Source organism: Manacus vitellinus, unplaced genomic scaffold (genome assembly GCF_001715985.3).
Source record: "Manacus vitellinus isolate BGI_N305 unplaced genomic scaffold, ASM171598v3 scaffold_6_pilon, whole genome shotgun sequence".
Lineage (NCBI taxonomy): Eukaryota > Metazoa > Chordata > Aves > Passeriformes > Pipridae > Manacus > Manacus vitellinus.
Window position 1 is genome coordinate 6,346,365 of NW_021940750.1, and position 14,902 is coordinate 6,361,266.

Below are 14,902 nucleotides of genomic sequence, written 5' to 3' on the forward strand. Positions count from 1 at the left end.
TCTTGATCCAAAACTTAAGACTTAAATCAAAAGGAATTTTCGTAAGGGAAATCTTTGAAAGTTATTCTATAAACATGCATTTTTTTTTACAAAAAATATATGTAGATACATTTTTTTACAAAACCTGCAACTACAGAACAAGACTTGCAATTACATAAGACTGACCCTGCTAACTAAATACAACTAAATTTTCATTTCTTGACAAAGAGAAACAAACAGAAAACAGTTTTTACAGATTAAAAAAAGATTCTGATATTAGTAAGATGTTTTATATGTAAATATACAACAAATGTATATACAGCTTTAGACAAAGTTTCTCCAAGTGCAAACTTTTTTTTATACTTCCATGAGGTAAAAAAATATGGTTACAATGCAGATAATTCGAACACCAGTCATGCTTTTTTTCCCCGCCCCATTAAAAAGTTCACATTACTAGTATAAAGTCTTTACACAGGATATTAATTCAAAAAATGCAGCAGTAAAATTGTCAGGTTTCCCCACATTGCTTCATGGATTCTTCCTCGTTTTATTTCCTTTTTTTGAAAATGTTAAAAGTTCAAATTAAGTCTGAGTCAGAACAAGTAGTAACTCTTGCAAAGTGTAAGGTACATTTCTGATTAAATGTACCTGAATATGTGTATTTCTGACTCATATTTTTCAGAGAAATACTACTAAAATAAAACAATTGCAGCTGAGAAACAAAAAAAAGATTAAGAAAATATGCTAAATATGAAAGGAGTAACTTCAGATAAATCAGCTCTTCCCTTTCTCAAGAAACTGGCTTTTTGTCTTGAAAAAAACCCAAACTAATATGGTTTAAAAAAATCAAAACTTTCTTAAAGCAGGCATTGACTAGTAGTTACTCTGCAATGTGCCTTTCTCTCTTCAAGCTCCAGCAACCAAGAAGCAAAGGTTCTATAAACAAGTGACTATAGTGGCAATTCTTAATGATTAAAAGGTGACTTTCTCCCATATCCCAAGGCACTAACCTCTTTATCTATGGCAGTAGTATGCAACTGGGCTTCACCAAGTTCACAGCCAAGTGCCCTTTGCAGGCTGTAGATGACATGGTCATAAGAATGGTGTTCATCATTGAAAAGGACACAGTAGTAGCTGTCTACTTTCTCTCTACTGGGAAAAAGGTAACATATCATCATACAAATAAAAATAAAATTGTAAATAGTGTCCTATCAAATACAAGCAACAGCTTACTTGATAGCTTGAGAAGAATATCAAATATAAAAAAAAAAAAAAAATCTTAGAAGAAAAATCAAGTACGTTCTTCATGACAATGACATGCCTCCTGCCACCATCTATACCAGAAAAAGCCACAAAAACAATTTATCAAGTACAAAAGAAGAGTTTTTAAGTTATTTGATATTCTCAGCTCTGTTCTGCTCCCTTGTCCCTTAGGACAGGCCTCAATCAGTGTCTCCTACTGGCTCCTGGCAGGTCTCTCCACTGCCCTGGCATTTCCTCCCCTGTACCCCAAGACCTGCCACTGTACTACAGATCAGGCTGGCTCAGGAGCAGTTCCCTTTGGTGATTCACGGAGCACAGTTATACACTACTTTTCCCATGAAGCATCAAAAGGTTTTCTCCATATAACTCTAGGTCAGAAATACTACAGTGCTGTTTTCAGGGATTTCAGCACTAATATGTCAGCACAAGGGTGAGAATATCCCTGGCAAAATTACAATCAAGAGACTGAACAGAAAGTTGGAAATAGTCACTACCTAACTGTGAGCTCCGGAGGCAGTTCCTTTTCTTCTTCCCAGATAAGCATATCTACAATGTATTTTATCACAGAGGGAAACACCCTCCTAGAGTGCTCCATAATTTCTTCATTCAACTGACATTCAGAATTCTGTAAAACATGAGATAATATTAATATGGAAAAGAATTTTTAAAAAATTTTAAAATGGCATTGATAGAATAACTTATATTTGTTTCAGGAAATCATACTTTTTATGATTGTCAAGCCAATTACCCTCACCTAATTTCTTCTATTCAAACTTTTTTTCATCCGAAGGGCTCTCAGTAGTATTCCAACAGTTTCACCTACCTTTTGTTTATGTATCCATGTTTTATCTAGGACTAAATTACAAAAGGCATCATCACATGTGTTAGAAAACTTCAGGTTTTTTTTAAACTTACATTTAAAAAAGCTGTTCAACAGCTTTCTGTACACATGCAGATATTAAAAGTTTGCAGTCCAGATCAAAATTTTTCTCCTGCATTGCTTTCTTTTTTGTGGGGGTATTCTGTCAAACATTTTTGACAATCAAACAGCATTATCCAAGGAATACTAACTATTTTTTTCAGAGATCCCATCCCATACCTAGATATCATTCAAAATATCCCTGAGAACTGACGTATTTCCCATCCACACCGACAAAGCTCATCAAGTGAATTGTCTACATCACATAACATTAATCATTTCTATAACCATTTAAGCAGGAGAGAAATTAAGGTTATAAGCAAAAAAAAAAAAACATTACCAAATCTGTACCTAAGAATGAAGCAATCACTATTGAGGTACAAGAACAGATACAGTGCAATGACAATGTATGACAGGAGGGCTGCAATCCAAGGGCCTGGATGACCTGTGCCACACTTTCAGTATACACGTACAGAAACAGTGTGTAATGTACTTATTAGTGGTAACGCAACCAAATCCAGTAATTTCATATACAGTCATGACACAGAAACAGAAGCTGATGTCTTCTACAGTATTTGCATTAAGTTTCCTATAATTTTAGGTTCATTAAAAATGCCTATAAAATCTGAATAGGCATGTTTGTGCCAGAGTGAAAGAAAAGACGAGAAACACAGATACTTTCCAGGAATAAAGCTTTTCACACGTGACTTTAAATCCCAAAGTACTAAGGGCACTCACTTCTGCAATACACAATCTGACACAAATTAAATATTAAAGAACAGAAAGAGCAATGTTTTTAATACAACTAAGAACCATATTTTCAAAAATTCTTACATCAACTACAGTCACATTTATTGATTTATGAAGCAGACAGCTTTTTTAAAAAAAAAGTAAAATCATGTTGAACAATGCACTAGATATGATGGAAAAGCTACAAGTGTAATGGAAGAGAAGAATGTGTTAACATGAGCAATTACTTCTAAAGCTCTGAACAACAGTTTTCTGACCTGTTAAGCATCAGAAGAATAATCTAGAGTCAGACATGCAATCTAAAAATGTCTGTCAATAAAATCATGGTCTATAAATATTGCTATGGGTACATACTTAATTTTGGATAAGTTCATGGTAGATCTGCGTAACTAAGAATGTAAATGTCTGGGGTAATTATTTTTTTCACAGACTGATAAAGTTATAATAATCTTCATGTTTGGAGAAGAATGAAAAAAGCTATAGTGCTAAGCATAATCTAATTGAACCGAGTTGTAAATATACTAATTTTTTCCAGTTTTTCTTAAGAGTTTGGCTTTTTAAGTACTAATGTATGTTAGAGAAAAAAACAACAAGAGCTGGAGAAAACTCAGAGCTGTGCACAGGTACTCTATAGTAAGACATGCTGCTCTCCTTCAGTCTGTAAAAAAAAAAAAGGAAGAAGAAAAAAATCAAAGGAAATCACATCAAAGGATTTATAAATTATTAAAAGTGGGGCTTGCACTCATACAAGTAGTGAAAAGTTAAATGATGCAATGCCATCTCCCATGCTATCCATATTAATATAGAAGTCACAGTAAAATGAAATTAAGATACATCTAATGTAAATTGAAAGGGTAAAAATAAAATTGTCTCAGAACTATGTCCATGCAATTGTTTAAGCTTCAAGGTAAAGCTTAAAAAACCCAAAATCATGGAAGAATGAACAAAGTAAGTTCAGGTACCAAAGTTTTAAAATCATTAACAATCTTTTTTTTTTAAAAAAGTGCCTGGGAAGTATTATTTCCCTATCTCAGACACAAATCATTAAAGTTTGCTGTTTTTAAATATATATTTAGGCAAAAAGATTTTTATATTTCTGGCATATGGAAGTCATTCATTTGAAATCGATACGAAATGGATAACTCCTAAAAGCCTGGAGTGGGCTTTCTAAAATTATATATTCTCTGCAGTTAAGAGTAATTAAAGGAATACTGGTTAGGATCGTCCAGCAAAAAGTGCTTTTTGTTTGACAAGCATGAATAAACACTTCTGCACTACCAGAAAACATGCTGGAAAACAAATATGCAAGATGTCTGCATCAAATGTGCTTTGCCACTCATTTCTTTTAATAAGCACTGTATGCTGAGAAAATTCCTACATTATGAATCTCCTTGATTCTCAAAACAGAGAACAAACCATAAGGTAATCCCAACATTCACAAGATTCTTTGTCATAAAGAATCCATGACAGACAGGTCTTTTATTAAAAAAGAAAGATGGTCATGCAATGTAATCTTCCAAATAGTTACACATAGTATATATTTATATGGTGATGTATTGCATTACTGTAGTTGTTGTATTTCTACTCTTTTACTACAAAGTCTGCATATATTGGCTGCATAATAGCTACATATATTGACAACAAAGAACTAATAAGCAACCTTTTACTTCCTCAAATTCAAATAATTGTCTCATTATATGTTTTCTATCATTCACAACTCTCAGGTAGCACTTAATGTAGGAGTATGTTCCAGTTTATTTGACAGCAGTTGTAAAATATCTTTGGACTTTCACAGCTCCATGACAGAAGTGATGGATCAAACAAATTCACTGCAAGCCAACCAAAGACCTTATCAGAGATTAGTAGAGAAATATTCTTTGAAGAAGCATGGGAGGTTCCCTGTTTCCTTATGATCACAGGTATGATTATAGTTCTCAATTAAGTTGAAAACAGAGAGACACTGCGTTAGCTGCAGTCACTATTGATCCAATCTGTCCTTTAACTTTATCTCCATTGTACACAAATGCCCTGAAGAGTATCGTGAGCAGCTTATTTTCATCCAAACAAACAAAATGCCGAGGAGCCCTGAACACAGTTTCCCCTCAAGCTTTGTTTAAACTTGGTTTTGAAAAAAAGCCCACAAAATTTGGACAGTGTGATTTTAAACAAGAGTGAAACAGCTTTTTTGGTAAAACTGCTAAAGGTTTCAGTGTTTTTCTTAACATTTGTTTTTTATTTTATTACTATGAAAAAGCTCTTCTAAAGGAAAGGGAAGTAAAAAGCAGAGTATGCTGTCATAGAGGCCAATACCAGATCCATGAGATCAAAATCTATACCTTGCAGAGAAACATGTTCCTCTGCAGGAAGTAAAAAGGACTCTGGTCAGAGTTGTAACCAAAAAGTAATATTGTTCTCAAAAGTAAAGTGCTGAAACAACCGTTAGAAGAACTCATGCAGACCTAAATTTTAAAGGCAGGAGATACAATCTATTTTGTTTAGAATCTCTTTGTTATATTTCTTGAGATGTGCTTCATAGGTCCATGCGATTTCTTTTTGTGAGCCATCCCAAAAGTTGAAATCCATAATGAATGCAAGCTACTGCCTGTAAGACAAACTGGTGACCTGAGGAAAAAGCAGTATCACTTATCTAGGAATAATGGAGATTTTTCATCTGGAAACACTTAGTTCTCAAGTGGAAAAACAGTTAATTCTCAACTGAGACATGAACATTTTGTGTTAATACTGTTAAATTCTCTTTGTGATATGATAGAGACCTCTCTGCACTCAGCTAGAAATCTGATACTGAGCATCTTGTAGCATAAATTTTCCACAGTATCTAAAGGTGGTATTTGAAGCTGGTAGATTTGAGTTCTCTACCTTCCTGTATGTCTTTATCAACACTACCAGTAATCTAGCACTCAGAAAAAAATCCTATTTTCCTTCAGAACACCAGGTACTACTGCATGGCAAAACAGACTTTACTGAAGTAGAAGCAGGTAAGCTTTGCAGCAACAAGCTCCAAGTGATAGATGACCCCTTCATGAAGCTTCAACTATTTTTATCTTTGAAATCCATTAATTATCATGAGTTTTTTGAAGGATGAACAAGTGAAGGAAATCTTTGTCTCATTTTTCAGTAAATCCAGAGCTCTTTATTAATTTTCTATCTGACTTTTTTGCCAGATCATAAATAACAGCAGTTTTGCAACAAAACCATGAGGAGTTAGGGGACTATTTGCAATGAAAATGCTAAGGTTTTTTTGTCCTGATTATCTCAGACTGTACCACTCTGAAAACACACAATTTTACCTGAAGCAAGCGATAAGCCTACATTCTCTTTGAGAATTCCTTATAAAACAGCACATTTCTCATTAAAATGCTGCTTTATGAGGTACGATAAGCACGAGACACCCCAGCATAAGAGGTTAGTTTCAACGCACAGAAACTTATTTTAGTCAGTGACAGATTACACACCAGAAGTAACCCACAAAAACAATTGTTTAGTAACGTAAAAAAGAGAAAATATTATTAAAATCAAGTACTACATCTAAACATTTACTAACCAATGGTAAACCAATTATTTGCAAGTAAGAACTGAGTAACAAACATAACAAAGAAAGGAGCAAGTGACTGCAATTTTAATTCCAAATGAAAGCCTGAAATGCACAAGACAGGGTGATGAAATTGTCTCCAAACAAACGGGGGGTGTGAATCAAAGGATGCCAATATATATGTTTGATTCCAAACACCTTGACCAAAGAAATCCCAATTCAGCTTGACTGAACCTGCTACATAAATTATACAATACACATATAGGAATAAGCACTTTTAAAATAAAAAGGCAATATTTACAATATTTATTATTTCACTTCAAGCAATATTCTTACTTCTTTTGGAGAACTCGATGATCCAAGCTCATGCTTAGTACACAGTGGTCCAGCCTTCCATGCCTCTGTATCTCCACAGTCACAAAAACCGCCTCCAGTGGAGCTATGCATCTGTAAAAACCATGTATTTCAGTCATGAAATATGCACATAAAATGCAAGAAAAAAAATAGAAATGCACATTATTTAAGGTTTTCATCCTACCTCTCTGTAAACTGTGCATGTGCATGCATAAGTATAGAGAAGTTATATTCACATTACCCACATACTTTTGTACGTCTTTGAGTCAGTATCTGCAATATATGTTCAGATCAGTACACAAAGACTTACATAGAGGGGTAGAATATCATACTTTAATACCAATCATTTTTGAGATTGCTAGGACCCTCTTCCAAACTGTGTCTCGTTGAAACATACCCACTTAAAGGGGATTTATGAACAATGGATAACAGAAGGAAGCCAAATCTCTTCAACGGATACCATGTCAATGAATAGAAAATCCAAAATGAAAAAAATGTATTCCCCTTTTTGGCCATGAAAGATAATTAAATTGAATACATAGTGTTTCTGTACATTTTCTTGTCTCTTGTAGCAGACTTAGTCCAGCTGTAAAAATGACACAATATATTGTTTTCCATTTCTGCTTCCAAGGCTGTTGAAATTAGTTCTCAGTAAAAAGGGTAAGAAAAAAAGGAGGTCTGGGAAGGAATCAGATGACAACAATTTAGGCAGCAAGTTATCTAAGAATTATTTTAAAGAACCTTCTTTAAATAAAGCATGGGAATCTCTCAAAGACAACACAGATTTGGTTCAAAGAGAACCAAAAGGATGATCCAATTCTAGAACAATCTCCACAATTTAAAAGAAAAAAAAAAATTCGATGCTTAACATTTGGTGTCACTTCATCGTAGTCCACACTAAAGCACTAAGTAGTTTATGCAAATCTAAATGGAGGAACAAAGTGGACATGTAGAACCTGTATCCTAAGTGCTGAAGTAATGCCCCTTCTATTTGCACATTCATTCTAAATTTGCCAACAACACTAACTGGGACTTAGGACATGACTGCCATATTTATTCACAGTTTTTTGCTCTGACTTACACTTGTGTGATACTGCCAAAGAGAATAACAATGTATGCATTCATAAACACTCTTTTATCCTTTGGTTCTTCAATTAGAAAGTTACTGTTCTTAAAAGAGGCTTTACATAGTTAGAAAGACGAGAGAGAGATTAAGTAATTCATAAATCCCACAATTTCTTTTTTTTAACAATAAAATTACTAATGGTTTATATACAGTTCATTATATCCTAAAAACAACTTCTCTAAAGCTACAAGTATCATTTCTTAAAATAATATTTTCCTACCTTGTACCGGTGATTCTTGTGAATGCTATTCTGGAAGCAGTCAATACAGAGCACACAAGTTGGATCAACTGCGCAGTCTCTGCAACAAAAATGATAACTGTAGCTGGAAAACCTTCTAAAACAAACACATGGAATTTTCATGCACAAAAGAAAATGCTGCTCTGAAAAAAAAAATTGAGATTAACAATACTTCAAATTATAGAAACATTGGCTACTCTATGTCACAGAAAGATGACAGTCTTGTTAGGTTTGAACTATGTATTCAAACCTGTTATATCAAATTCCATCAAAATCATGCTCATTTTCCACTTTTGTAACTTGCTGCTAACTTCTTCTGGTTTTGCTAAAAATGAGTAGCTATTAAAACCCATGAGGACTCTGAATCAACCTTTATTATTGCTGCCAACATCTGTAGTGAGTTTGCCAATTAAACTTCTGCTACACTTCTGCTAGGTTATGTTTCTAACTTTTAGAACAGTTAGAAATTAAAATATAAAGAGAATTCTTTATTAAATGAGCCAGGAATATATACTTTGAAATTTAATCTCAACAGTTTCGGTCATGCACTTAAATACCAAAAAATCTGGAACTACACTCACGGGCAATCTAATTCCGTTTTTTTCTGTTCCACATACATACTTTTTTTTATATTGCATTTTTACTTAAAACATGGTTGCTTTTTTCTTTAAATGCTGTTTCATTCTATGCAAAATGTGGATGACAGGTGCTAAATGACAATATATCAAGTTTTTTTACTTTATACCATTGTTCAAAATTTAGTTCAAGCCTCTTTTACAATACAATTAAAATAGCATGGTGATTCTGATTTCAGAAATAACTTCCTTTCAAACCTTCAGATTCTAATAATCATTACAATAATTTAATACTTCAGTAACATTCATTTATTAACATAAATCTACTGAAAGGTGAGTTAAAAGAAAGAAAAATTAAGTTAGAAGTGCCTGCTAGATTGGAATGCCCAATTCACGATGTTTAGACTTTAATACTTCAGAGTATCTATTATTTTTAGCATATTAAAAGTCTAAAGCAAATGTATATCTAGCTTCAGTTGCAGTAGTACAAATGTACAGTATCTTGTATAAATACTACCACATTTTTGCAAGACAGAAACTCAAAAAACTAAGAAAAACAGACCTCTTCTGACATACATAGCTTTGTCTTTTTGCCTGCTATCACACAAGAACTCCACAGAGGTAGGAACAGAATTATTCCTGTTACAGCAGCACTAAACTGCCTTGTCCATCCTTTTCCTTCATACAATTGTCACACTCACTACACACTTCCTAGTACACCCAAAAGGACTTCTTCCAAGACTATTCTCCTTTCATACACAGCACTAACTTATTCTTAGAAAATGCTGCAGAGTATGTGACTGATTAAAACTTTACAGTATAACTCATAAACATAATGTTTACAGAAAGCTTTCATTCTGACATTTCCTAAATTCTAAGGGCTGGACTTCTTAGCCACAATAATATTTTTCATCCTTAATAATATTCTTTCAGTATTCCTGATTAAATTTTCTAGGCTTTTAAAATAAACTGAAAAAAAAGGATAAACTATGACAATAGCATCAAACTAATGCTCATGAATTGCCAGCACAGTTGCAATATTTACATTCACCACAAAGACTGTTGGCTTTTTAATATAATTTTTTAATTATACTCATTGTTTATATAATTGTATTAATATGAATTAATAAAATAAATTCTATCAAACCAGCGAGCTACTACCTTTAATATACTTCAGGATGAGAAAAAAGGTGAAAAAATTACCATTGTCACACAGCTTTTGCTTAAGCAAAGGACTGATGACACTCAAAAATGATGGATTCTGGTTTAGACTTCAAAAGAGTGAGTACAGTACCATACAGAGATTTTTATGCCTTTTCTCCCTCACTTCAGGTACAGACCCCATACTCATACCCTACCATCCGATATCTTTAACGAATGGCTTTCAGTACTTTTAGTATCCTTTCCATTTCTTTCCCCATTTTTCTGCCAGAGCCCTCTTTTCATATGCAATTAAGTGACTTTGCTGCATTAACTCACATAGGAACATTTATGATAACACACCTTCATTCTTACCTGCAAGAGTATGTTGTCTCCCCTCCTTTGAACACCTTTCCACAGAGCTGGGAGGTTCCACTCTGTTGTAGCTTCTCCAGGAATATATCTGGGTCCTCCCCAAACAAATAACACTCCAGGGGATATAATATTGCTGCCTGGACCATTTCTTCTTGTTTTTCCAGCAAGGGGTCCATTTCAGCCGAATAAATATTTGGCACATGTTTTGCCAAGCACTGTAAAAATGTGCCTTGGAAGTCGAATCTTTCATCACACCACTGCAACAAAAAGTACACCCAGAGATAAACATAAACAAATAAATAAATATGAAGAAAATAGGATTAAGCACTTCTGATGCAGAAGAGACTTCCGAATTCATGGTAGAAGACAGTTCAGTGAGCAAAAAATTCCAAGAAACCATGGTTTCCCCAAGAATTTCTCTACTATTTTCCTTTTAGTACCCAGACAGAAACCTCTGTTCCTTCGAAGTCTTCTGTTAAAACACTCTAAGGCAAGAGCTGGCAAGTGCTATATTACTGTAGAGCAATCTGTGCACTAATGAATTTCCAACTATGTGTTTCCCAACAGGCCAACCAATACACAAATCTCAACATCTGTTCAGCTGCAAACAAATGGAAAGAACAGCAGCCACAGTTGGAAAAAGTTTGGTATTCGTTCCTTAGCCTGCTTATAGTCACAAAACATGTATCAATTTAATGGTCTTTGAAAGTCTTGTTGAACTGGTCATCAGAGGTCAATTGCCACTGAGGGAGAAAGAAGCCCAAATTATATAAGCTGAAAGTCCTTGGCAAACCAGACAAAAATGCAATTTCATTTTTATAAGACAAATAATAAAAGCACTTGTGTTTTGGCTTGAGGTTCTTAGTCCCTAATTTTACTTGCATCTTCTCTACTTCTCTGAACTGTTCTCTCTGATTGTCCTATTTCTGTCTTTCAAGTCTAAATATTCTTTCCTTCACATTATTCCCATTATTTACAAATAACTTTTGTTTTTTCCCCATTGCAAATCAGATAATAAGGCTCCTAAAGACACCATCCTTTCATACACAACCTTAGTTTATGTCCAAAAATCACAGAATATCCTAAGTTGGAAGGAACCTACATGGAACATCAACAAAGGACAACTCCAAGAATGACGCCATATGCCTGAGAGCATTATCCAAATCCTTCTTGAACAGTAGCAGAATTACAGCCAGGACCACTTCACTGGGAAGCCTGTTCCAGTGCCCAATCACCCTCTGGGAGAAGCATCTTTTTCTAATATCCAACCTAAACCTGCCCTGATACAGCTTTGGGCCATTCCCTCGGGTCCTGTCACTGGTCACCACCAGTGACTGATCTCTCTCAGTGAAGAAATCAGTGCCTGTCCCTCCAATTCCCCTCATGAGGAAGCCATGGAGTGCGATGAGGTTTCCCCTCTCTCCCTTCTGCAGGCTGAACAGACCAAGTGACCTCAGTCACTCCTCGTATGGTTTCCCCTCAAGGCCGTTCACCATCTTTGCAGCCCTCCTTCGGGCACTCTCTAACAGCTTTATATCTTCCTTACATTGTGGCACCCAAAACCACACACAGGACTCAAGGTGAGTGCAAAAAAAAAAAAAAAGAAAAAAGTACGTAACTTCATAAATAGCTTTAAATAGAATTTCCTCCAGGCCAGCAAGCAGGGATGAGCAAAGCAACCACCAAAGAGTTCAGACTGAGAGAAGGCTCAAATAAAGCTAAAGAACAAAAATGCACATCATGTTACATGAAATGCAAAAAATCCTCAACTCTGATTTACAACAAAATCTACATCAACTGACTCAAGACAGAGATCATAGAATCACAGAATGGTTTGGGTTGGAAGGGACCTTAAGGATCATTTAGTTCCAAACCCCTGCCACGGGCAGGGGCTCTTTCCTCTAATTCAGGTTGCTCAAAGCCCCACCCAACCTGGCCTTAAACACTTCCAGGGATGGGGCATCCACAACTTCTCTGGGCAACCTGTTCCAGTGCTAACTGACTAAATAAGAGAATTCTAAACTACAATAGAACAAATAATATAAGGCTACAGCTCCCTAATTTACTACCTACATTAGAAGAGTTCTTCAAAATCAGAAATGAATCCAAGAACATAGGCAGTCAGAAGTGCTGCAATCCCAGTATTCTGAAAACCAGATCTGCAAACATCGTGTAAAAACCTCATCTTTGCTTTTTGGAAAACTGTATGTCTATCTCACATACACAAGTATAAAAACTGCCTACATAGAAAATCTAAAGGGAAAAAACAAAAATGCGATACCATATTGAAACAGCTTAGATTAACAATAACATCCATCACCCAAAAGTAATCTGTTAAAGGACATTTGTTCCACATTGTAGTCACTTTAAACACTTCCTTTATGGCTTTAATAAGACACACTGCATTTCTAATAGGTTTAGTTTTAGCCTGAGGCTTCTACTGGTGTTTTGGCAATCAATCTTCCTCAGCATTACCCTTAGGTAGTCCATTACTTCATTTATCGTGGTGAAAATGCATTGCAGATGCTGATGGAAAAGATAAGCCAGGGATAATGTTGTCAAGCAGGAGAGTAAATTCATCCACAACCATACTAGGATATCCTCACATTTTATAAGACCAAGTTGATCAGCCTAGTCAGAATCCTTGAATCGCAAAGCATTCAACCTATCTGTGAATATCTGAAAACGAAGATCAATCCACAAAGTGAAAAGAACCACTCATTTAAATTCCAATGCTAATAAATAAATCTGGTTTTGTTCTAGAATTTTACCAGAGCAGTAAGCACCACTGTGATCACCATATTGGTCATAAAAGCTTTAGCACACACACATCTGTATACATACATGCACTCAAATATAGATACATATTCATTTTCACATATTCAGATCTAAGGAACAAAAGGAAAAGGAAACAAATGAACCAGCTGCCTTTTTATTTTAACTAACTTGTTCAAATTTTTCAATTACTTAGCAACTTTTTTTGTTAAATAAAAACTATGTTTACCTGGGGTACCAATTTGTAAAAAGCAGCTGAAAATAAAATCCAAATTTATCAAATACTTGTATATCAACACTTAAAGAAAAATATCACATTTAGCTGGTGGTTCTGATAAAGATACTAAATTGTAAAAATAAATTACTTGATCACAGGTTTACTTTTTTTATATGTCTCATTTAAGATGATTGGAAATGAATTATTCTTTTCATAATTAAACTCCATAATACAATGTTCTTCCTTAAACATGTTTCCTCCTGTAGTTTGCTTTTTTTTAATCTCACCTATACTGTACTATGGCATTACCAAATTCCCCTCCCAATTTGGTTACTGTATTTTTCAAATGTGGGAGGGTGGGATGTGACCCCTCAGCATACTCTCTTTCCAAAGCAGAAGAGAATCCCAGTCTGCAGCCCTTCTATCTCAATAAGTCATGTTCCCAAGAGATAGTATGTTTGCATTCTGTGCTGTCGGTCCAAAGCACGTCACAGTTTTAAGAAACACAGGGCTGCGCTTTCCAGAAAATCTGCCAGAAGTGTAAAATGGGTTCTCACACAGTCCAACTCACAAGCATTTCAAGCATTCCTGTGCAAAGCTTTTAATTCTGCTTAAATGTTGTCCTGAGAAGGGAGGACAGGAAGTAGAGAAGGAGGGGGAACAAGGGAAGAAAGAGAACTCTCAAGCAGGCTGTCTGTCTTCTGGTGAACCCACTAGAATATATCCTCAACCTATACACCAACCAGGAAATATCCATTATATTCACAAGAGAAACAAGAACATTATTTTTCTTATTTCTAAAAGCTGCACCAGGGTAAACATCAGACCTATCCCACAGCCTCTGTGCCTCCTAGGAGAAGTAACTTAATCCTTTTGTAAAAATCTGTTTAACATACTATATTCAACTGTATAAAATTACATACAAAACTACTAACAATACAAAAGCTGCCATATACAGCACACCCCTAAGTTATAACTGATCATCCAATGCCAGCTTGGTCACCTTGTACATATATATTGAAATTCAAGTTTGAATACCTCAACTAATAGTTTGACTAGTCCCACTTGCCCTCTCCTCACTCACTCCTTTACTGTAGAGTGCGCAATTGCTACAGATAGAAAAAAACATAAATTAATAAATTGATAGGGTTTTTTGCTTTTATTGACAGGATGAGCTGGAAAAGAAAAGCGTAAGAGCTGTGCAAGACAGCTGCAAGCCAACATGCAGCTTGTACCGCAGCTTTCTGCCCAGCACTGGCATAGGTTGCCCTGAGAGGCTGTGGAGTTGCCATCCTTCAACACACTCAAAAGCCAACTGGACATGGTCCCAGGGAACCTGCTCTAAGCGACCCCGCTTGAGCTGGGAGTTTAGACAGAATGACCTCCAGAGGTGCCTCAACCACTGTATGACTCAAATGTCTTCATGAAGAAAAATCTTATTTCTCTTTCTCAACCTCTAATTAATCTTCCAATTTCTGCTACAAATAAGCCCTACAGAAAAGAAATTTCCCAGATTTGATTCCACTCAAGAATAAATTTGAAATAGAGTACTGAAAGAGGCAGATGCCATGAGATAACATAATTAAAGAAGAAACACTACCATGTAACCAAAATACTACTATCAGTCAGCTCTCCACAGCC

At 35.2% G+C, this 14,902-nt stretch overlaps 1 protein-coding gene across 4 annotated transcripts in view; it reads right to left on the reverse strand.

Annotated features, from left to right (window-relative positions):
- Positions 1 to 14,902, reverse strand: part of UBR1 (ubiquitin protein ligase E3 component n-recognin 1) — a 67,452-nt gene that overhangs the window by 44,775 nt on the left and 7,775 nt on the right. For 2 of the 4 annotated variants that reach the window (XM_029964110.1, XM_029964112.1), the window contains exons 2-6: positions 10,270 to 10,526; positions 8,162 to 8,240; positions 6,798 to 6,908; positions 1,737 to 1,867; positions 990 to 1,128 (exon numbers count right to left, since the gene is read on the reverse strand). In XM_029964110.1, the coding sequence (XP_029819970.1) occupies positions 990 to 1,128; positions 1,737 to 1,867; positions 6,798 to 6,908; positions 8,162 to 8,240; positions 10,270 to 10,526 (717 nt within the window). Of the gene's footprint in view, positions 1 to 989; positions 1,132 to 1,736; positions 1,868 to 6,797; positions 6,909 to 8,161; positions 8,241 to 10,269; positions 10,527 to 14,902 lie in introns of all 4 variants that reach the window. The other 2 variants (XM_029964111.1, XM_029964109.1) reach the window with 1 other exon arrangement.